The 23,334-nt window shown below is 41.5% G+C and overlaps 1 protein-coding gene across 1 annotated transcript; it reads left to right on the top strand.

The window, feature by feature from the left end:
• The first annotated feature begins 203 nt into the window (after positions 1-203).
• LOC146782681 (extracellular calcium-sensing receptor-like) lies at positions 204-20,477 on the top strand. The gene is made up of 5 exons (XM_085637176.1): positions 204-347; positions 1,297-2,130; positions 16,652-16,879; positions 18,639-18,762; positions 19,549-20,477. Exons 1-5 carry the CDS (start codon positions 204-206, stop codon positions 20,475-20,477), a joined length of 2,259 nt encoding a protein of 752 aa, XP_085493302.1.
• The last annotated feature ends 2,857 nt before the right edge of the window (positions 20,478-23,334 follow it).

Here is a 23,334-nt window from a genome sequence, read left to right as displayed (position 1 = left end):
ATGCTTATCCTCACTGCTAGATCCAGACTTGGTAACATGTGGCCTTTACTTGCAGCTTTCACTTACAGTCTTACCATTGGGCGCGAGGCATAGATTTTGCAGTGGCAGAAATTAATCAAGACCAAGGTTTCCTTCCAAACATCACCTTGGGCTTCCGGATCTATGACTCATGCCTGTCCATGGCACGGTCCCTTAAGGCAATCATGTGGCTCTTGGCAGGAGGAAGTGCGGGATTCCCAAATTATGGCTGCGAGAACAAGTCCCCGCTCGCAGCTGTCATTGCAGATTCTGGCTCAACAGAGTCCATAGCTATTGCTAGGTGGCTTGGACTTTACAGGTATCCCCAGGTATGTATTCATTGAATGATTAGACCATTGAAGGATTGCTTTCATTTCTATGCTTACTACAAATTAATGACTAGCAGATTTGTGCACATTTGCCGCTGTCATGTTAGTCAAACGTTTAAAAGACCGCAAAGTTGACGCGAGAGACCTTTGCTCTCAGGATTTAACGATGGAAAATTCTCTTGACTGCAAAAGATAGTATTTTTGCACCCTTTCCTCATCTAATGTGAAGACAATTGTCCAGAGGAAATCTAACAATTTGCAGTTAGCCTGTTCTGAGGGGATATGTAGCTGGAATATCATGTAGATTCATCATGTGCTTTATTCGAAACCCCACTTGAGATAATATTTTTGAATAAATATACAAAAGTCCCACATCTGTAAACATACCTGAAGGTTTTCCTGGTAAATTGCAATCCCAACACAAGGGACAGATATCAACACAAAAGAAGCCTCAAGTATAATATCACAACCAGGGGACATCAGCCTGTGCATAAACCATTAGTCACAAAAGAATTGCTATCCTGATGAACGGCTATTATACATGAACTTTATAAATTATTCTATGAAATCTACTAAGGCATCCTCAATTTCTAAGATTATGTAAGAATATATAACATAATTTGAACAGGAATTAGATTTGTCAATATCCTTTTCACCCTCAAAGATTATTTTTAAAATAGTTATTTTTCTTTGATTAACTGATCAATGAAAAGTAATGAAGTAGTTATCTATTCTTATTGGTGATGTCAGACAGTCCAACATGTTCCCATAAATGGATTAAAATAACTTGATTCAGCTTTAGTATAGTATTTGAAAGTGCTGTAAAGATAGACCTTTTTTGTATCCAACTCACTTGCCATCTCCTTGCGCTACAGTTGTCTGATACAAAACATCACTCTGTTTACTGCCCCGCATATAGAATCATCACAATCTGTTTTCTTATTTACAGATCAGTTACCTTGCATCCAGCACCCTCCTCAGTGACAGGCTCCAGTTCCCCTCCTTCTTCAGAACACTTCCTAGTGATGATTTCCAGGCTCGAGGAGTTGCAAGGCTTGTGGTTTACTTTGGGTGGACTTGGGTGGGCCTCCTGTCTACTGAGAATGACTATGGCCAGCTTGGTTCTCAGGTTTTGAAAGAGGAACTATCCAAGTCTGAAATCTGCATTGCATTCCATGAAACCATCCCTCTCATTGCGCAGGATACCAAAATAGGTCGTATTGTTGACAAAGTCATGAAGTCTACTGCAAAAGTCATCCTGGTATTTTCCTCCGATCCATACTTATGGCCAGTGATTGAGAAGTTATACACATTGAATGCAAGCAGGAAAGTGTGGGTGGCCTCAGAGGGTTGGTCAACTTCTTCCATCGTTTCCACTGTAGACATTTCAACAATCTTGAGAGGTACTGTTGGGTTTGCCATCCAAAAAGGTGAAATGCAAGGATTCAGAGAGTTTCTTCTCAGACTTCAACCTTCTGTCTTTCCAAATGATCCCTTTCTTAAACGATTTTGGGAGTACACCTTTAAGTGCCAGTGGCCCAGTCATGAAAACAATAGCACAAGCCAAGACCAGGACCCTCAAAGCTTGTGCACTGGTCATGAGGACTTGAAGATATTCAGTGACCCCTATTTTCACATACTTGACCTTCGAATCAGCTATGCTGTTTATAATGCAGTGTATGCAGTAGCACATGCCCTGAAAACCATGCGGTTATGTGCACCCGGGCATGGCCCTTTCATCAACGACACCTGCACTGACATCAGGAATGTTAGACCATGGGAGGTGAGGAGACCCAATGAATGATTAGGTGGCCTTATGCCATGACCGGTGATACACTGATGACGAAGGCTAGAGTCCCACTCGTTTGTTGATATCTCCTACCAGTTGCAGCTAGGGGAATGGATTGCAGCACATAGGTAGCAGCGGCACAGTATTTGCTATAATTATCTTGAAGTAGCAGGATGGACTGTTTTCTCACTAGCAAAATTGTTTTCAAATCTATACTTTAGCTACAAGCCATCAATCCCCAGGCTTTACCAGAGACAAAAACGTGTGCTATTTGATAATTGCTACAGCTTAACTTATGCCATTAAGGTTGGGTTTAATACAAACTTAACAGTAGGATGAATGTTGCTGTTTCACCGATATTTGTTGTCTCTTTTTGAGTAGAGGTCTGTAGTAGAGCCATGCTGTGTCTGAAATATCAAGGTTATCCCCCAGGTGTCTAACATTTTAAAGTGTTTTACTTAAAATAGCACAGCATACTACTCCAATAGCTGTCAGAAACCTCATCCAACCAGAGCAACTGAACAATATCTTGTGGGGCATCTCAACTCAATGCCCATTACGAGTCATGTGGTAATCCCAGTTCGTGCAAAATCTTACATTTGCACCTTGATCGGGATAGCAAGTGTGATAAAATTAATGCACGCCTGAGTTATTTTCACCAGGCACATTTCACCATTTGTATTCTCTGTGTAAGTTGTGTGGTGAAAGGATGTCTAAGAGAGAAACATGTGGCATTCAAGTGTCAAAACTTCAATAATACTTTATACCCCATTGAGTTCTCCTCAACTCAGAATAATGGAGGAATAATGTATTATTAGAAATTGGGTTGTTGGTTGACTGGGGTGTGAACCTTAGTCAAACAGCAACCACAACACTAGGCAGGATAAGTGTCAGGCAAACCCTAAATTATCCTTTGCTCACCCTCTGGTAGCTTGCAACAGAGCAGACAAGTGACACTTAGAGGCAGTTTGTAAAGTATTTTTGCAACATTTCAATGGCGGCGGCTGCAGTTTTACGGGGGTGGCGGGGTGGAGATGGGGGTCAGGAGGGGATGAAAAAAAACCCCAAAAAACGTAAAACCTGCAGGCTGGCCTCTGCCTCTCGTTCCTCTTCGGTTGATTACTGGAAACAGTAAGGACACAGGCTCCCCTAGCCAATCACAACGCTGCTGTTGGCAGCATGATAGCAGCGTGGTGATTGGTCTGAGTGCCGCAGTTCAGCACTCAGACAGTGACTGGGGGCTTTTGCATGTTCTCCACCCAGACTGTGCAATACAGCCTGGTGGAGAGTATGCTAAGTGCACATGACTGTTTGGGTGGTCCAATAGGGCAGGCCAAACTGTCATGCACACTTAGAGGGTGCCCACCAATTCTCACCCTGCTCTGGCCAGCCCAGCCCCACCCTGCACCTAAGCCAGTATGGAAAAATAAAATGACAATGCCATTGCATTATTATAATTCTATTTTATCTTTTTGAACTGCTCACAGAGCAGTTGGGTGATGCTCTCCCGCCTTAGCTGATGAGCCGCTACTGCAACACTTCAAACAGTAAATCTGTGAAAACACCACACAAAAATACACCACAACAGGTTAGGAAAATATAACTTAATTTAACAAATAAAATGAGATCCAAATGACAAAAATGCTATAAGTGGAACTTGAGATATGCATTTTTAAAGAGAAAATTGTAAACTAGCTCTTAGAAGCAAAAAGTGCTTACTTGGGATATTTGGTTGCACCAAACTGGGACGAAGTCAAAATTTCAGGCAGGCCGCAATAGAGCGTAGGCCGGATACAGGGACCCTCTGAGGTCCACTGAACAAAAGTACCATAATACCAGTTGAGTCAACCAAGATGCGGGATGCAGCCAAAGTGATGAGCCTGTATCGATCCTGCAGCAGAAGGGATGCGTCGATTTTCTCCATGCAGTGGGGACGAGGCATCGGTTCCGAAGGCGATACAGCAGTTCTGAGATGTAGTGGTTCTGAAGGAAATGCGCTGGTTTTCTCCATGCAGTAAAGGTGATGTGTTAATTTTCTCCACGTAGCTGTGCAAGGTGTTGGTGCTGAGATGCGACGTTTCCAAAAGCAATGTGTCGGTTCCAAAGGCAATGCGCCTGTTCTGTTCCCACAGCAGAGGATGTGTTGGTTCCACAAGAGCAAACACCTTAGGCCCACGTCCAAGGGTCACTGGGGTCACGCCACTTGGCAGGGCATATTCACAGGTTGCAGAGTCTAGGTGCAGGTTGGAAGTCTTTCATGTCGCAATTAGGAAGGGGTGTGCCAAGGGCTTCCCTTCCTAATAGCGAGTCACACTGGTATGTAAGATTGTTTTGCAACCCCAAATGCAGTTGCAAAACAATCGCAATTACCACCTACTTCAAGTAGGTGATAAGCCATTCTCAAAAATGAATGGGTCCCCGGGGACCCTTTCCCCTTTGTGTTGGCAGCAAAATATTTTTAACAGCAGGCAGTGGTCCCACGTACCACTGCCTTCTCTTAGAAAATGACACAGAAATGTTTCTTTTTTAAATGTATCCCTTTTTTCCTTTAAGGACAACAGGCTGCATTTAAAAAAAAGTAACTTTTTTTTAAAAGCAGTCACAGACATGGTGGTCTGCTAAACCCTGCAGGCCACCATCCCTTTGAGTGCTGGCTATTCTTATTGGGTCGCAAATTGCGACCTTCCTTATGCATATTAATGAGGCAGGTCATTTGAGACCCATATGAGAATCGCAAACAGTGTCTCAGACACAGGAGGCCTGAGACCCAAGAGGATGGGGGAGTCTTTGAGCAGCAGGACCATGAAGCTTGCAAAGCAAACCAGACTTCCCAACTATTTGTCACACATTTGCATTTACATTCCATGGGCAGGATTATGAATTAGGTGGAGTGGTATCTTTGCATGAGGTGCTGCTCTGCCTCATAATTAATTCCCTGGTATTCTTACAACCAGTTATCTTAGATGTGGAAACACTGGGTCTAAATTTATTTGCTGGAAATTCCAGCTGATAATGCTGAATGAGCCTTTCCCTGCAATAGCAGTCAAGTCTAATCCCCCGGTCCATGTCAAGTCTTCTTTGTAGAAGGTGAGATCTGAAGGACTATCCTGACAAAACTAATTCTCCCTTTCCCTCCCCTACACTCCCTACACCCTCCCGCCATCTTTGCACCTCTGCTGCCCTTTGCTACTTACTCAGAGTAGCTAGTTATTGGGAACATTGAACTCAGAACACAGGATTCCTTTCAGGATTCCCCAGGTAATGCAGTGTCCTCAAAGAAATTCCCCATTTTGTGAAGTAAGTCTTACATACATTCAGCAATACTGGCCAGTATAAGCAATTCCAGCTTACTGGGGATCTTCACATGGAATTCTGCCCAGCATGCACACGATTTTAAAGCATACATAATTCCTACTAATTACTCACCATCTCAGTGAGCTAGTATAGAAGGACACAACCAGTCTTTTAGATAACACTCTGTCTTTGTAATGCCCACCCAATGTTTATCAAAGCATCCATTGTCACTGAACATTTCAAATCACACAACACCCTTTTATACTTTAAAGACCTCACAGAGACTTGAATTGATCCTATTTACTCTTCGACACTGACTCACAAATTTCTCTCACACACCATGCACTTACAGTATATGTGCACCAACTGTATATGAGGGGGAATCAGCCTTCTCTTTATATCACTTACAAATACAGTTACATCTTTGACAACTGCTCTTCTTTACCATTGATCATCACTGCAGATTGGCCACTACTGCATTCAAAGTAAACATAATCACCATCTATCGCCACCCCCTTGGTGCAATTAGCTGCTTCTTTGAAGAAATAATTGCAGTCTCCATTCCCATCATCCTTCTTGGATCATCAGCAGGACACTGGTGCACTTAACACTCTTCTGGTCTTCATTCTCATACATGCTTTGGTGGGAGAAGGACAGCCAGACCAGTTGACAGCTGTCCCAGTGTCCAGTCCACAAATGCATATTAAAACAAGAAGAGGGGACAGAGTCCTCTTGCCCAATGGGAAGGCGAGTGGGCGGATTAAAATAGGGGTGGATCTCAACCCTTTCTGCCTTTTGGGGATGGTTTAAGGTGGAATAATCAGAAACATCCCTGGTGCTTAGGCAAAACTGGGATGAAAATGTATGTAAAATGACCATAGAGTCCGTCTTAACATTTGGGAGAGGGAGGAAGCTGCCCATAGACCCACCCTGGTACCCGGACAATGCTGGCTAGGAATCTGATTATTGCACCAAGGCCGTTAGGTAAGGCTGTGGTGTTCTGTTTTATTCTTTTTTTCTGGCCGCTGCTGCCAAGAGAAACCTAATGGTGATTGTCCTTTTGTTTTTCTGCTTTTCTTCCGAGGCCTCAAAGGGATGTGCATAATTGGAGTGACCATTGTCTGAAATAAAGGTGTGAGAATGTGTACCATTAGTTGGGGATGGTGTGAGTCTCCCCCAAGTAATCATTTCCTAATTATGTATAAGGTCCAGTAAGGTCGCAATAATTTAAACCTGAGCTCAAACTATGGTAGCTGTAGCACAGAGCAGACAGGTTCAATTTAGGAGAAATCTGCAAAGTATGTATCTGTATAAAAACTGCTAAAAACAAGAAAACACAAAACAATAAAAATCTATCTCCAATTTATAACAGTAGAGAATATTTTACTGAAGAGCATGAGACCAAAACAACAAAAATCCAATAAGGAGAACCAGAGATATGATTTTATAAAGATTACATTAAGTTTTAGAGCCAAAAGTGCAAAGTGCCAACCACTGGCAACCGGTCAGGATAGGCTAAGTCAAAAGTTAAGGTCAACCACGATGGAGCATGGGTCGGATATGGAAAGAAAAATCTGCTTCAGGATTTTCTTTTGAAATTAAACAGAAAACAGTTGGGAGGATGGCCCGATCATGCTCATGGAGACCCTGCACCAAACTGCAAAAAGAAATGAAAGGAACCGGCATGATGGCGATTCTTGGCAATGTTTTAAGAAATTACCACCTCCTTGGATGTTAAAATTCAAAACCCAAATTTTTGGAACTCAATGTATTTCATCTTTCTTATGCTGTACTTATTGAGTCATTTCTTGAAGATCGCACCCAGTTGGTGTATCTCTCCCAGTTCTCTGCACCAACAATGGAAACAACATGTGGAGTACCTCAGGGCTCCTCATTGTCCCCCACATTTGTTTAACCTCTAACTTTTCCCCCTACTTCAGTGCCTGAAAAACAGGAAGGTGTGCACATGTAACTATGCAGATGATTTGCAACTGGTGTTCACTATCGATAATTTACCTGATTCGTTATCGGAATTCCAGGCAACAATGCTGCACATCCGCTACTGGATGAATAGTAACCAGTTAAAACTTAATCCAGACAAAACCAAAGTGATTCTGATAGGGGGTCCCCTGAACCCATGGAACGCACATTTTTGGCCAAGTGAGTTGGGCTCTCCCTCCACTCGTTCCCCCTCTGCCAAGAGTCTAGGGGTGATCATCAATAGTGACCTCACTATGAAATCCCATATAGGAGCAGTCACCTCCACTTGTTTCCTTCAGCTCAGAAAAATCAGAAGACTACTTATTCGGGAAGCTCTGATCCAGGTGGTCCTAGCAAAGGTGAATTCATGCCTGGATTATGCCAACTCTTTATATTTCAGCATACCTCTATATCTTGCAGAAAAATTGCAGTTGGTGCAGAATCAGGCAGCTAGGCTAATATTTCAGCAACCCACATGGGAACATGTTTCACCCATTGTGGAAAAAGTACATTGGCTTCCTATCCCACAAAGATGTGCATTTAAAGTTGGCTGTCTCATTTTTAAGTCCCTGCATGGTGCTAGCACGAAATTCATATCTCGGCTTGTTAAAAAATACATACCTTCCCGGAGCTTGTGCTCCACTCATAAGAGCCTCCTAACCATTCCTTCCTACAAACGGAAACGACTAGGTGGTTGTAGGTTTGCAGTATTGGCACCTAGCTTCTGGAATAGTCTTCCCTTGGACATCAGAACCTGCACTGAATTCTCTAGATTCAGGAGGCTTCTCAAGACTTGGTTATATATCCAAGCTTATATCTAGAACCCAGTAGGTGATCAAACACATGGGGCTCTGCCAATATCCTAGGTTATGGCCAAGAAACCAATAGGTGTATGTGCGCTTTATAAGAAATTTTAACATAACATAACGTACTTAATTTCTCCAAACTTTGCTTAAAATTGATAAAGTCATGCAAAAGTTTTGAATGATGCAAATCTGTGTTTCTCTGTGAGGTGATATACCAGCATGTGCTACAAGAGTAAAAATGTGGAATCTCTTCACAGAGGAGAAATAGCAACATTGTACATATGGTTTAGATGCCTTGTACATAGCAATTGCTGACTTTGGAAATAACAATAACAGTTGAGGAAAACATGCACTATTTTTTAAATTACTTTTCCTGTTCTGATACACATTTTTTAGGGAGTTTTCAGAGGGATTCAATGTATCACAGTTGTAGCTGAAATCCCCAAGTTTGTTCATATTTTTTGTAACGCATTTTTAAAAACTACCTTTACAACGCATTCCATTACAACGCATACTACCATTACAACGCATACCATTACAACGCATAATATTAAATTGCATTTAAGGTAAGTATTAGATAGTATAGGGGTAAAAATTACTTTTCTAACTCCAGGGGGTGCAACAGTAGGGTAAGTGTTGGATAGTATAGGGGTAAAAATTACTATTCTAACTCCAGGGGGTGCAACAGTAGGGAAAGTGTTGGATAGTATAGGGGTTAAAATTACTATTCTAACTCCAGGGGGTGCAACAGTAGGGTAAGTGTTGGATAGTATGGGGTAAAAATTACTATTCTAACTCCAGGGGGTGCAACAGTAGGGAAAGTGTTGGATAGTATAGGGGTAAAAATTACTATTCTAACTCCAGGGGGTGCAACAGTAGGGTAAGTGTTGGATAGTATAGGGGTAAAAATTACTATTCTAACTCCAGGGGGTGCAACAGTAGGGAAAGTGTTGGATAGTATAGGGGTTAAAATTACTATTCTAACTCCAGGGGGTGCAACAGTAGGGAAAGTGTTGGATAGTATAGGGGTTAAAATTACTATTCTAACTCCAGGGGGTGCAACAGTAGGGAAAGTGTTGGATAGTATAGGGGTTAAAATTACTATTCTAACTCCAGGGGGTGCAACAGTAGGGTAAGTGTTGGATAGTATAGGGGTAAAAATTACTATTCTAACTTCAGGGGGTGCAACAGTAGGGAAAGTGTTGGATAGTATAGGGGTTAAAATTACTATTCTAACTCCAGGGGGTGCAACAGTAGGGTAAGTGTTGGATAGTATAGGGGTAAAAATTACTATTCTAACTCCAGGGGGTGCAACAGTAGGGAAAGTGTTGGATAGTATAGGGGTAAAAATTACTATTCTAACTCCAGGGGGTGCAACAGTAGGGAAAGTGTTGGATAGTGTAGTTTAATATTATGCGTTGTAATGGTATGCGTTGTAATGGTAGTATGCGTTGTAATGGAATGCGTTGTAAAGGTAGTTTTTAAAAATGCGTTGTAGTGTCATGCGTTGTAATGTCATGCGTTGTAATGGATTGTGCGTTGTAAAAAATGCATTGTAAGTGTAGTGCGTTGTAAAAGTTGTGTTGTAAAGGTTGTTCCCCGATATATCAGCATGCGCTACAAGAGTACAAATGTGGAATCTCTTCACAGAAGAGAAATAGCACCATTGTACATATGGTTTAGATGTCTTGTACATAGCAATTGCTGACTTTGGAAATAACAATAACAGTTGAGGAAAACATGCACTATTTTTTAAATTACTTTTCCTGTTCTGATACACATTTTTTAGGGAGTTTTCAGAGGGATTCAATGTATCACAGTTGTAGCTGAAATCCCCAAGTTTGTTCATATTTTTTGTAATTTTTGTTAGAGCAATACGTTTAGTCCAGTAGTTTTTTGAGGTATTAACAATATAAAGTTGCTGATTCACTACACATAAGTCAATCTATATCATTTGTTTTACATTAAAACGTTTGTAAACGTCATTTTGGACATGGAATCCAATTGGATTAAATAACATACCTGTTATTGCATATGACTGAGATCTGTGATCTTGCTCAAATATGATTGGAAGACTAAACAGGTTCTTCAAATATTTTGTGGACCAGACTGTACAAAAAAATTTAATAACTAAGGCTTTATGGTACTAAGCAGACAATATGGGAGCCACATCAAAGATTAGTACATGCCTCAAGGGGTGAAAAATATCCTAATTCTCTTCATGTTTGCTGTGAACATGTACATCATATAATGCACCCAGTGGAACAAAACAGATAGGTCCATTAGATCATTCATCCAAATATATAGCACACTACAGTGATCACAGATAAACAAATGCCTCTTAGACAAGCTAAACCTGGCTGATGAGCACTAACTAGGGCAAAACCGGTCCTGGGTTGCTTGTGTTTTGGTTTAGGCAGGACCTGACCTGCCAGTTCCGTCTGGACTGCTCTCATTGGAGCAGGCACAAGAATGATTTGCATATAGGTGGATCCAAACTGGGTAGCATGCGGCTTGAGTAATTACCAGTGACTGAGATTAATTCATGCATTCCATTCATCACTTTATGTATTCTGAAATTGTTATGAAGACATTTTTATAGAAAAAGAACATTATAAAACGTTCTTGCGGAGTGCCAAAAAGTATTTAGGGACACAAAGGAGAATGTAGTAGTTGAGAACCTCCAAGGTATCTGAAGATGCTCCAAAACCAATGTAATGACAATAGGAGACCATGAAAAGGCTGTACTCCCTTTCAAATGCCCTTCAAAGCTGGGCAGAGTGCCTTGCCAATAAAGAATGCAAACAAAAACTGAAAGTGTGTGAAAAAGGACTTTACCTCCACCCTGAAACACCTGCACTGGCTCCCTGTTGAAGAAATACTTCAATTCAATGTACTGTGTACTGTATCCAAACCCTTTTAAAACTATTGTCTTCTTTATCTCTGTACAACACATCCGGGTGCAACTTCAGACCTCATTTCCGCAATTTAAGCGACATGCCAAACATAGAAGAAAGAACCATGAGAGGGGATCGTGAGAGTTCAGGATACCAGTCTGTGGAATTCTTTGGACCCCCTCTTGCCCAACTTTAGAAAAGCAACGATGACAAAACATTTCGAGGAAGTCTACGATCCATAAGCAATATCGGGTCCCTTTATCGGCCCCCTGCCCCTCTTTTATGTCCAGTACGTCTCCTCACCTCATAATATATCATGTCCTATCAGCTCATTCCAAGCTCCCAGTTTGTCTACCTTGAACAATAGTCCTAATTAATCCCTGAACAGACCTTAAGTCTGATGACCTTCTCTGTTGGCATACTCGTTTGTACATGCGCTGCAGTGGTTTTGGCAAATGTTGGCATGTTACAAGTAAATTAATGATCAAGAGTTACATTTTGTCGATGACATTCATTCTTGCAATGTACATTCAGTAAACAGGTAGTTTGATGCTAAGGACATGTGGTACTAGATTTGAAAACTGAACTGTTCTGATAAGCCCATACATGAAGTAATCTCACAGATGCCCACATTACTCCCAAGCACAGATCAAATCACAGTCTACAAAAAGGTGGCAAACTAGAGAGGAAACCAAGCAGCATGCTTGCACTCAATTGTGTTGGCCCCACTATTGAAGGAGGCCAGGTGAGAAGCTAGAATGTACTGCCCTTGTCTGAAAACCAACCTTAGCTCTCTGACTTCTCTCATACCACAATGTAACTAACAATCAGGGTGTTCTCTGAAAATGTTATTCATGTTATTATCATTATTTATGATGCATTGAGTCTTTGGAGTTTGGGAGCCCTTTCAATATGGTTATGAGATTCTCATCTAACTAAATCAAGGTGGTCTGGTGGAATTGTGTTTGGTTAGAAAAGTTCAGTCAGTCCAATGTATGTTTTAGTAAAGGTGCATAACCCTCGTTATGAATGTGTCTGGGGTGTGGAATATACTGGGTGAAATATGACCACTTCACTTTGGGTGTTGGCCATTGAAGTGGGGAATGTCTTTGGAAATTGGTGCTTGTTTTCCCTCAAGGTGAGGTCTCTTCCTCAGATAAATTCTCCTATGTTTTCTCTTGTAAATATATTTGGGGACAACCCCAAGGGTGCAGGTTTTTATGCAACACCCATAATGCTGATCCAGGAAGAAACACCTGTTTCCTCAGTGCTCTGGAACAAAAACAAAATTCATAATGTTGAGACTAGAGGATGTGCTGAGTCTCGTTTGAGAATCTAGGGGCATATTTACAAGCTGGCGATAAAAAATTATAGATAATTTTATCGCCTAATTAGCAATGCCACGCTAACGCGTGAAACCTTGCTTTAGCGTGGGGATTCCTAACCCCCAGCTTTGCATCTCTAATGAGATGCAAAGTGGGCATTCCTGACCTAACATGACAGGAGAAATGTCGCTAAGCGACATTTCTCCAATCATCAAGCCCCACGCTATGAAGCATAGCGGCAGGAAAAGTAGAGATAACCCCTGTTATCGCTACTTTCCTTACGCCTGCTTCAGGACTGACTTAGCCATGATATCCTATGGAAGGTGGATATCATGGCTAAGTTTGTGAGGCCCTATCAGCAAGCTAACGCCACACTACGTGAGATTATCACTGGGTTTCCAGCGATAATCTCACGTTAGTCAGTTAGCGCTACGATTTTTATCGCTGAGGAGATAAGCGTTGCTGATAGCACGCTATCTCAGCGATAAAAATCCACGTTACCCGGCGATAATTATCCTCACACTAAGAGCGCTGAGCGATAATTATCGCCGGGTGTTGCTGATATGCCCCCTAGAAAGTAAGATTTACCCTGCTAACTAATGTTGCAAAGGCTTGGGGTAACCAGTTAAACTAGCATATAAACAAATACGCCGTAGACAAAACAAAATAGGCATACCAAATCATGGGGTTAAACAATCCCACTTCTCTTTCTTTAAAAAAAAGAAATCAGAAGAGAGCATCTACACAAACCAATTCATTTTTATTTTATATTTCAAAATATTTTAAATGTCTAAATGCCTTATTGACCCAAAACATCCCTTCTTAAAAGCACAAATACAATACTAATAACAAAATTTAAAAAAGGAGAAGGAACAAGCTTGAGGGAAATATGGTTGTTTTTAGATATTTCAGCCCACTCCGGTTTTTTAGTATGAAATGATGTCCTGCAGAGCTTCAGTCTGTCGACATTTCGGTTCCACTCTTATCGTTTCAGAGGAACGTCATCAAGACCAGGTGAAGGTTATGTATTTTAGAGTATAGGGTGCTGATTGAGCAAACAGCAGTTTCTTCAAACCATCCTAGGTTAATTTGAGAGGGTTCCACTTCAATCGAAACACACATTCACATTTCAACGATTGTATTTTTATAGCACGGTTTTAATGCCTTTTATCTGCATTATGTCCAAGAGATTTCTCACATTGCCAGCCATGTAAGAGGAATGAAAAGGCATCCGGGCCGCGGTTCTGTTTCTCGAATACTTAGAGGCAATGTGTGAACTATTTATGCAGCACACAAACAGTAATAAAGTGAAAACAAAAACACAAGGAAAATGCCACACCAATTTAGAAAAATAAAGGCATTTTTAATAAATAAAATGATACCAAAATGACAAATCTATTCCGTAGAAATGGGGATTTCTAATTTTAAAGATGTAGGAAAAAATAGTGCATAAAAGCAGACAGACTGAACTGTGGTTATCTTGATGCGCTGGACAGAGAAAAAGCACAAGTTCAGGCTGACTGCGGTGGAGCACGAGTCAGATAGAGGGACCAGGTTAGTCCAGCTCAGAACTGTACCATATGTCTTTTGATGTGTGGTTACGTGTCGTGCTGAGTTTCACTGCATTGGTTCTGCTGAAGGGTTGAGAGGGCTGCAATGTGGGGATCTGCGTTGAGAAGCATCTCACTGCATAGGTTCCGATGAGGAGCTGTGATGGCTGAGATGCGAGGTACTGTGTCAAGTTGCATCATGCTGCTTTGGTTCTGATGAGGAGCAGCGTGAGTGGTGCAAAGTGAGGTCCTGCATCAAGTCGCGTTGCTCTACATTTGTTCAGATGAGGAGCTGCAAGGGCTAAGAGTTCCTGTGTCGAAGTGTGTCGCACTGAGTTGGTTTTGATGGAGATCTCAATTAAGATGGTGCATCACCTTTAGCCCCACTTCCAAGGGCCCAGGATTGGTGAGCACCTCTTGGAGGGTCAGGACCCACTGCAGCCAGAGTCCACTTTAGCTGAGAACAGAAGGTCAGCCAACTAGCCCTTGGAGTCACTCTAATGGTCCTCTGTTCAAGGTGCAGGTCCAGTTTTCCTTCCATAAGCAGCAGGGCAGTCCTTCTTGCAGCAAGGCAGCGGAGCCATCCTTCCAGTAGCAGGACAGTAAAGCAGTCCTTCTTCTGAGATTTCCACAGGTCCAGAAGTGATCTGACAAGATGAATCTGAGGCTCGAATATTTAAACATGGTGCCAGCTTTTGACACAGGAGAAGATTCTAGAGTTTTCCCCCGTAGCTGAATCTGGAATTTCCTTCATCCTTGTCCTGGCCCCAGATTGTCTGGAGTCACAAAAGACTAGTGAAACCCTTTATGAGAGTGCTGAGGCAGCCCCCTTTGAAGTGCAAGTCTGGTAGGTGACTGCACTGCCCCCAAATCCTGCTAGAGATGGCCCATTCTACCAACGCCTAGCTAGTCTCTCAATTGTGTGGCTGTCTGGGAGGAATACGCAAAGGTCAACTACCGCTCACACCTAGTCATGTGACCCAGGAACAGGCTATAGGCATGAAATGGTTAGGACAAGAATGTGCTATTTTCAGAATTGTGCCTTTACCATTAAAGAGGGTTTTCAAATTACAATTCTTTAAAAACTAAACTCGCCATTCCAACCTACTGCAAATTCAACAGTTATCACTTATTAAATATAGTAATGTAGCCCGATGTTATCCTATGGGAGAGATAAGCCTTTAAGTAGTGAAAAACTAATTTAGATTTTTTCCTACTTGGAGATGCAAAACTTAAAAGAACACATCCAACTTTTTAATTACATTGCACCCTGCCCTATGGGCAGTTTACGGCCTTCTGTAGGGGTGACTTGTATGTATTGCAAAGGAATGTTTAGGCCTGGAAAAAGGTTTATTTTGCCAGGTCAAAATTGCAGTTTACAACTGTGCACACAGGCTGCGATCGCAGGCCTGAGACATTTTTCAGAAGGCTACTTAAATGGGTGGCACAATCAGTGTTGCAGGCCCACTCGTAGCCTTTAATTTACACATATTGGGTACATGTAGTTCCACTTTGCTAGGGAATTATAAGTACATTAATTATGAGAATTGGGTGTAAGCCAATTTTACCTTGTTTAAGGGAGAATGCATAAGCACTTTAGCACTGGTTAGCAGTGGTAAAGTGCACATAGTCCTAAGGTCAACATAAATGGATTCGGAAAACAGGAAGGGCAAAGACAAAATATTTGGAGGTTCCCCTGCAGAGGGCCAGGTCCGACAGAGGGTTATGCCCAGACATTTGTACCGTGCATACTGTGTCACTGGAACCCAGCTATTCCTGGCTGATGAGCCCCAACTTTGGTTCTAGGTTTCTTACGTTCAAGTTCAGTGAGGGCCTGGCCTGGCAGTCCTTGGCTGGGCTACAACCCATTGGAGCATGAACAAGACTTAAGTGCATAGGGCTGGGTCCAAACTGAGGTGGCATGGTGTGTAAAATAACAATGGTTGGGATACAACCCAGAGTAATTACTAGTGGCTGAGATTATTTCAAGCTTTCCATCTATCACTTTTTTGTATTCTTTAGTGTGTCGGCCTAAGGAGGATGGGCATTGCTAGACATGGTTGCTATGCACACTGTGTCACTGGAACCAGGCTTTACCTGTCTGATGAGCCCTAAGTAGGGGTTTGCATATGTTCCAGTTTACTGAGGACCTTCCCATTGGAGCAGGGTCAATATGGATATGCATATGGCTGGGTCCAAACTGTACAATGGACTAGGATGCAGCTCTGAGTAATTAGAAGCGGCTGAGAATAAATCAGTGCTCCATTCATCACTTTCAGTATGCTTTAATATCAATGTCAGGCCAGTTATTAGTCTAATTTTAGGATTGATACCCAGTCAGTGCTGCACGACATATGCTACATAATTTGCAACTTGTTGCTGTTGTTTCTCCTTGGTCTCTCTTTCATCTCATCTAATACCTTGTTGGATTATTTTCTTTATTTTTTGTCTGGACTGGATGCTGTGTGATGTTGTTTTGAGTGTTGTCATTGTGGTCAAATGTCATACCATGTCAATTCCTGTGTTTAATTTATTTGAACATAGTTATGTTCTTTGGCACGTGCAACCATATTGGTTTCATGAGTGCAGCATTGGTATATCATCACAGCGCCATGTTAGTTGCCTATTGCTGGGAAACTAATTCTTTATATTCACCTCGTCAGATCCTGCATTACATCAAGCACGTACGATTCAAGAACAAAGAAGGGGAGGAGATGTTTTTCGACCACCAGGGGAACCCTCCAGAGCGATATGACATCATCAACTGGCAGAGAGATTCTGATGGTGCCATAACGTATGTAAAGATTGGAAGTATAATGTCTGCAGTGTCCAAGGGGCATGACATGTACATCAACGACAGTGCCATTCAGTGGGGCATGACAACAGCAGAGGTACAGTACAGGCCTTGTTTTCAATTGTTGCATGGCCGTAACTCAAGTTTCCACATATAATAAGGTCCTTCCTCTTTAACTAGTCTTCAACAAGACATGCATGGCTAAAGGAAGTCATTGTGCACTAAGGAGAATATAATCCAATAGTAATGCACACAATCAAGCATGCATGCGTTGGTGATATGATGTGATCCAACAGGTCTTGTGTAAGGCACATGGTAATTCTACCTTCATCTAGGCGCCCTAATCACAGTATACTAGGTCCATAAGGTACAGTATGTTTTCTGGCTGAAGCTACCAGTTTTGCTACACTTAAAGATGGACAGTGTAATGCTTCCCTCTTGTTTTGTTCTCATGGATCCTATGGAAAATTGAATCAGTGAGCAATCAGAAACTTTGTTTGACAAAGACAATCATCTGCATCGGATTGTCACTCCTAATGCCCCCTTATGGGGATCAAATCAATATACTTTCTGTTAATCTCCCATTCTGTACCTTTAGATTCTCTAAGAGATTCCTCTTATTTTTGGTATGTGGTGTAGCTTTTTTATTTTTAAGTTCATAACTCTGTTCATTCTCCCCAAAGAGATGCTCAAATGTTTCTACAACATAGATTACCAAGCATTGTTGCGTCAATTAAGTAAACACATGCTGTCGACATAAGGGAAGGAACTTCCCACCTCAAATCCTGGGTCTGTTTGGGCTCTCCCTCTCCCTCTGACCCAGGAAGCCTCTGAAAATTACATACTTCTCAACACAATTCTCATTGAGCTGCAATTTCCAGCTGCATGGCCACAGCATCTGGAAGGTTGAAGAGTGAAAATCCTTACTATCTACAAATGTAAATCTATTACTTTTCGAGTATGCTGCTTGGCAAAATGATCTGCAAAATTGAATAGATCCAGAGGCCTCCCATGGGACCTCTAGTTTTCCAGAACAGTGCATTGTGGGTGATGCACTTTTCATTTGCATGATATCCTTTATTATAGAGTCAAGTACAGAGCCCAGTTCTGGATCATTCATTTGACTAGAATAATGCAATTGGAGAGCAGTGCCACTTTCCCCCATAAAATGTTTAATACCAAACATACTTAACCACCATGAAATGTATTTGACTGCCAGACATGAATACACAAAGCCTGTTGACTCATCCTGGCCTAGGCCTAAGGTCCTGACAATTTTCAAATCTTCTCAGACTGTCTGCCCAAACATGGCTCAGATCATTACAGGCTTACATAGACACAAGGGCAGACGCAAACCACCGGAAACCTAATGCTGGAATTATGCCTTTAACTATATGTTTTCAGTTGGTACATTTTTTGAAAAATATTCTGAAATTGAAAAAAAATTGTCAGTATTCCAAAAGAAATGTGCTTCGTTGTAGCTGAATATTAATAAAGCAATGCATCACTATTGCTTCTAATATAAACAATATGACAGTAATAAATATAAAAGGGCAAATAAGATTCTTAAAAAATCCAACAATGAGTGCATTATGTGCAGCTTCAATCATAGTAAACAAGCAGTTATCAGTCATTAAAAGGTAGTTTGCTGCATGTAAATTGATAACTCTTTATTCCCTCATCATCAATATCAGACAATATTCATAAGCATTACATTTTGATTATTTTTTGTAAAAAACAAAATGACATCTGTTATTGTTTTCAATGTGATTGCATACTTTATGGCATCTAATTCATTATAATTTGTTTTCCTATTCTTTTGGAAATGTTGTGGTTTTCCTAAATCCCATCCAAAGGTCCCCAAATCTGTGTGCAGTGAGAACTGTGCTCCTGGCTACAGGAAAGCGGCCCAGGATGGACGACCAAGTTGCTGCTTTGACTGCATCCGATGTCCCGAAGGAGAAATTTCCAATGAAACAGGTAGAGAAATATTGGTATCATGCAGAAAACAAAATGTATATTTTGGGCATAATGTCCAAGAGTGATTCTGGAAGATAGGGGCTGATTTAGAATTTTGGCTAAAAGGGTACTCCGACGCAACTACAACGGAGTACCCGCACAGCCAAACCCAAGGTCCACCCGCCTAATTTACATGTGGGCAGACTTTAACTATGCTAGAGACAGAGCTTTTGCCTTACAACCGCCTGTCCAATACAGAGAGGGAGGTTAAATGGCCAGTTTTCATTCTCCGTTACTGCTATGAAAACTTGGCGGCAAGGAACAGCAAAAACTGTAAATTTACCCTTCGGGTCTGATTTAATTTCTATTTAAAATATTCAGTTGCCCTGAATGGGTATCTGTCTTTCAGATTTAGAGAGGTCTGCCTGCCCTGCGGACCTCTCTGGGTATTGGCAGGAAATGTCATCACAGAGGCTCATGTCAATGCGTGGAAAGACTGAATGAATGGTACAGTCAAAATGATGGTACAGTTGATCAGTCTTTTAACTTGTTTGTGATTTTTCAAAAACAAAATCCCAAAGCAGAATTGTATGTTTGAGCAATTAAAAACTACTGAACCCACAACAGGGGAGTTTCCTCCCACCGTGTGGTCGTTTTGCAGTTTCCATGGGGCTTATACATGACATTTTGAAGCATCAGAAATCAGCATAACAGAATTTCTAGCACCATCAAACACACATGCAAAAAAGGTGTCTTGTTGAAAAAAAAAATTGAATCTATTTTATATTAATTTCATTTTTTTTTCAGGATCAAGTAAGTGTTGGGCATGTCCAGAAGACCAGTGGTCCAATCAGGAGAGAAACAAATGCATTCCGAAGAATATTGAATTTCTATTGTATCAGGAGCTTCTTGGGATTATGTTGTCCTATGTAGCCATAGGGTGTTCAATCAAAACAATTGCCATTCTGGTCATTTTCATTAAGTATGCAAATACTCCTGTTGTCAAGGCCAACAACCGTGAGCTCACTTATCTTGTCTTGGGAGCTCTGCTACTGAGCTTTCTCTGTTCTTTTCTCTTCATTGGGGAACCTCAGACAATCACATGCTTACTCCGCCAGCCTGCCTTTGGCATAATATTTTCCCTGTGCATATCTTGTGTTTTGGCTAAAACCATTATGGTGATCATAGCGTTCAAAGCCACAAAGCCCGGCTGTAATATGAGGCGATGGCTCGGTCCTCGTGTTCCAGTGGTTACTGTCTCTGGTTGCACATTTCTTCAGGTTCTTATCTGCATCATCTGGCTCCTGCTTTGCCCTCCATTTTCAGAAAAGAACATGAAGCTGAAGACTGAAACAATCATCTTCCAGTGTAATGAATGTGCAGAGACTGCCTTGTGGTGCATGTTGGGTTACCTAGGGTTGTTGGCTTGCATAAGCTTCTTGGTGGCTTTCCTAGCACGAACATTGCCTGACTGCTTCAACGAGGCCAAATGGATCACATTCAGTATGCTTGTCTTCCTCAGTGTGTGGCTGTCTTTTATCCCAGGCTATATCAGTACACAAGGGAAATATGTGGTTGCCGTGGAGGTCTTTGCAATAATATCATCCAGTGCTGGGCTGCTCTCCTGCATATTTTTCCCCAAATGTTACATTATATTGCTGAGACCAGATCTGAACACTAGAGGACACCTACTAGGGAAAGGAACTTCTAGAAACAAAAAGATAAAGAATGTCTAAAAATAATGAAAAATGGCTTCATGATTGCGAAGAGATCTGTCATTGATGCATGCTTGACCAATTTTTCCAAAGAGGGATTTTATCATGGAAAGCCTACAGTAAGAGATGAGACCCTCCCTTCACCATAGCAGGTACCTCTTGCTGTAATAGTATGCTACCTGTTTTTCAACCCCACTACTATAGCAATTTTCATGGCCTCTTGGTGTGAGTGGATCAGCTTCAGACTTAACAGATATGTTTGAGCGAGGACCAGGATGGTATTTAAAAAGAATGCAGCCAACACAAAATTCATGCATTCTCTGATAATTCTCTTTCTAATTTTGGATCTGCGTGTTTTTATATCTATTTATCTATTCCAGAAATTATGTAGAAGCCACAAATGGGTCATTCATAGAAATGGCAGTTTGATGGGAAATTCCAGAGGAGAGTATAAATGAACCATGACTGGTGTGCAAGAACCAACTGAAGTTACAAAAGAGTAAATTCCATTACTATACATTATACAATGAGAATACTCCATATTATACACATTCACATCTTTCAATAGAGGAGGTAGGTAAGATTAAGAAGATGGGCTTGGGTAGAAGTGGGAAGCGCTCGGTTGCCCAGTGCAGCAAAAGTTCCCCCATTTTGAGCCTTAAATCTGGCAAGGAGGGATTTGAGGGTTACACCGAAGGTTTCAGGGGATGGGACTGTGCATATTTTTCTGGTGATTGTTGTCATAGAATGGGCCCTTGAATATTGAAAGAGTAGAATGTGAATGGAGGATAATGTGTTTTAAAAATGATAAGGAGGCAGGCATGCCATGGCAAAGATTTTGACAGCACTAATCTGCGAATTGGAAAAGTAGAAGGATTGCATGCAGGTTCATAGCATGGTTTGTACATAGATGTACTTGGACATATGCTAAGAGGTAAGTTGTGGGGGTGCCATGCACAAATTGAAAAAAGTATTATTAGGGCTCATAACTGATACAAAGACACTTGGCTCTGTGTCTGTGAAGAGCGATGACTATCTGGTTGAACAAGTTGAAGAAACCTGTGCGATGAAAAATTCAACTCTACAAAACTCTGGCGTATGTACAACATTTAGAAGGCTGTTCTATTAGATAGATCTTTGCATAAACAATATTCTTTATATATGGCTGCATGCAAGGGAAGGATGGATTATCCAGATTTTGAGGATCTGATTAATGACCTCAGCCATTCGCTAGTGTTAAGGAACATGCCAGATGTTTGGGCAATGGGTAAAGCTCTGTAATGATTTGAATACAGATTCTGGAACCATTCAGCTTCCGAAGGACAAAGGGTATTCAAGAATGCATTTATTTATCGTGAGATTTATATGGCACCACAAGTAACCCCTTGTTTACGTCCAACAATGTACAGTTATATAAATAGACAAACAACAAGGGATATTTAAGTCCAATGGGATAAGTGGCACCAGTATCCCATGTCTTTAATTACAGATCTTGACTACTGAGGAGCAAGTCTGATTAGTTCCGCCATTAGTACACATGGTTTTATTGTGCAAATTTAAAACACACATGCAAATACAACACTTCAAGGCTAGCAATATATAGTGAAGGTTGAACTGTAGTGACCATACAGTGAGCATGCCTTCCTGCAGTGCTCATCTTTGACGTTTGTTATTTCTTGAATTTCTACAACTCAGTTCTGCTGTAACAGAAGATGTGCTACTTCTTACATGTCAGGCCCTCTCCTGGTGTCCAGGAGTGATTCAGGAACCAAGGGTATACATGGTCCCCTCCATACTCAACTCAGAGGCTAATTGATACAAAGCGACAATGCGTTCTGGTGCAGCACATTGCAACAGCTGAATGGGCAGTCATTTAAAAATGATCTGAATGAAATGTTTGGAAGGTTAATGAGATTGTAGAGTCCATAGATTAGGGAAAAGGAAGAGGAGAACAAGGTGAGAAACCTCCCAGTAGTGCCCTTTCACATACTTGCTACCTTCTCCTTAAAGTACTCAGCTTCCTTGAATGCAGTCCCTCTGTAATGAGTGAAGAGTGCCAAAGTATGAGTCTCTGCCATCAATCAATTCGGCAGTGGCCGATATGTACATAGTACACGAACACGGTAGTCCAAAAATGGTAGGGCATTCTTACCAGATGAAGTGCCTCAGGGTCAGAGCCCTTGAGAAGAATCCATGAGAGAAGAGTCCCACATGTTATCTGGACTGAAGTAGATAGTGAAGGCAAACCTTTTAACATGTCCTGATAGGTTGAAGCAGCACCATTAGCTGCTGTCAGGTAGTCCAAAAAGTATTGTAGGAAGTGCAACTCCATACCTGTGAGAGCCTAAACATGGCTTTGGGATGTAAAATGCAACGTTTCCACAAAGAGCGTGTTACAAATAAAGAGAATAGTGAAATGAGTGTTTCATTCAAGGAAGCTTAAGAACTAGAAGTGAGGAGTCTTACCATAGGGGGTCGTGCACTGCGAAGTTGATCAAGAACATAAAGTCACCTCTTAAAGCTGAGTTTATGTGCCCACAGTCAAGAAAAACTGTTGCATGAGTGACTCAGCTTTGTCTATGATAGGGTAGGTATGCCTAAGGCATAGAACTGGCACACGCCATGAAGGGGTTCTGGGTCAGCACCTCCATGGAGGAGGAAGATTACTGCAAGGAGCTCTACTCTGTGTAGAAAGGAATGGGTGTCGCAGGCATGAGTTTATCTTGAAACGCCCAAATCTATTGACATTTTGACAGTATTTTCCTCCTATGTAAGTATTTAGCTGGAGATCCTCAGCTAGACTTTATTTCAGAGGCATCATTTGTAAGAAGGAAAGTAACAAGAAATGGTGTATTAAATAACCATCGAGGGACTTAGG

This window comes from Triturus cristatus, chromosome 12, assembly GCF_964204655.1.
Source record: "Triturus cristatus chromosome 12, aTriCri1.1, whole genome shotgun sequence".
Lineage (NCBI taxonomy): Eukaryota > Metazoa > Chordata > Amphibia > Caudata > Salamandridae > Triturus > Triturus cristatus.
The sequence above is the reverse complement of the archived record's forward strand: the minus strand, read 5'-3'. Positions and strand labels throughout refer to the sequence as shown.

What these genes read in the sequence shown, in the direction of transcription:
- LOC146782681 (XM_085637176.1), top strand. Translation starts at nt 204, where the DNA reads ATGTGGCTCTTGGCAGGAGGAAGTGCGGGATTCCCAAATTATGGCTGC. An exon ending in GGGGCATGACAACAGCAGAG is followed by an intron (nt 16,880 to 18,638) that starts GTACAGTACAGG and finishes TCCCATCCAAAG; the next exon opens with GTCCCCAAATCTGTGTGCAG. An exon ending in AGAAATTTCCAATGAAACAG is followed by an intron (nt 18,763 to 19,548) that starts GTAGAGAAATAT and finishes TTTTTTTTTCAG; the next exon opens with GATCAAGTAAGTGTTGGGCA.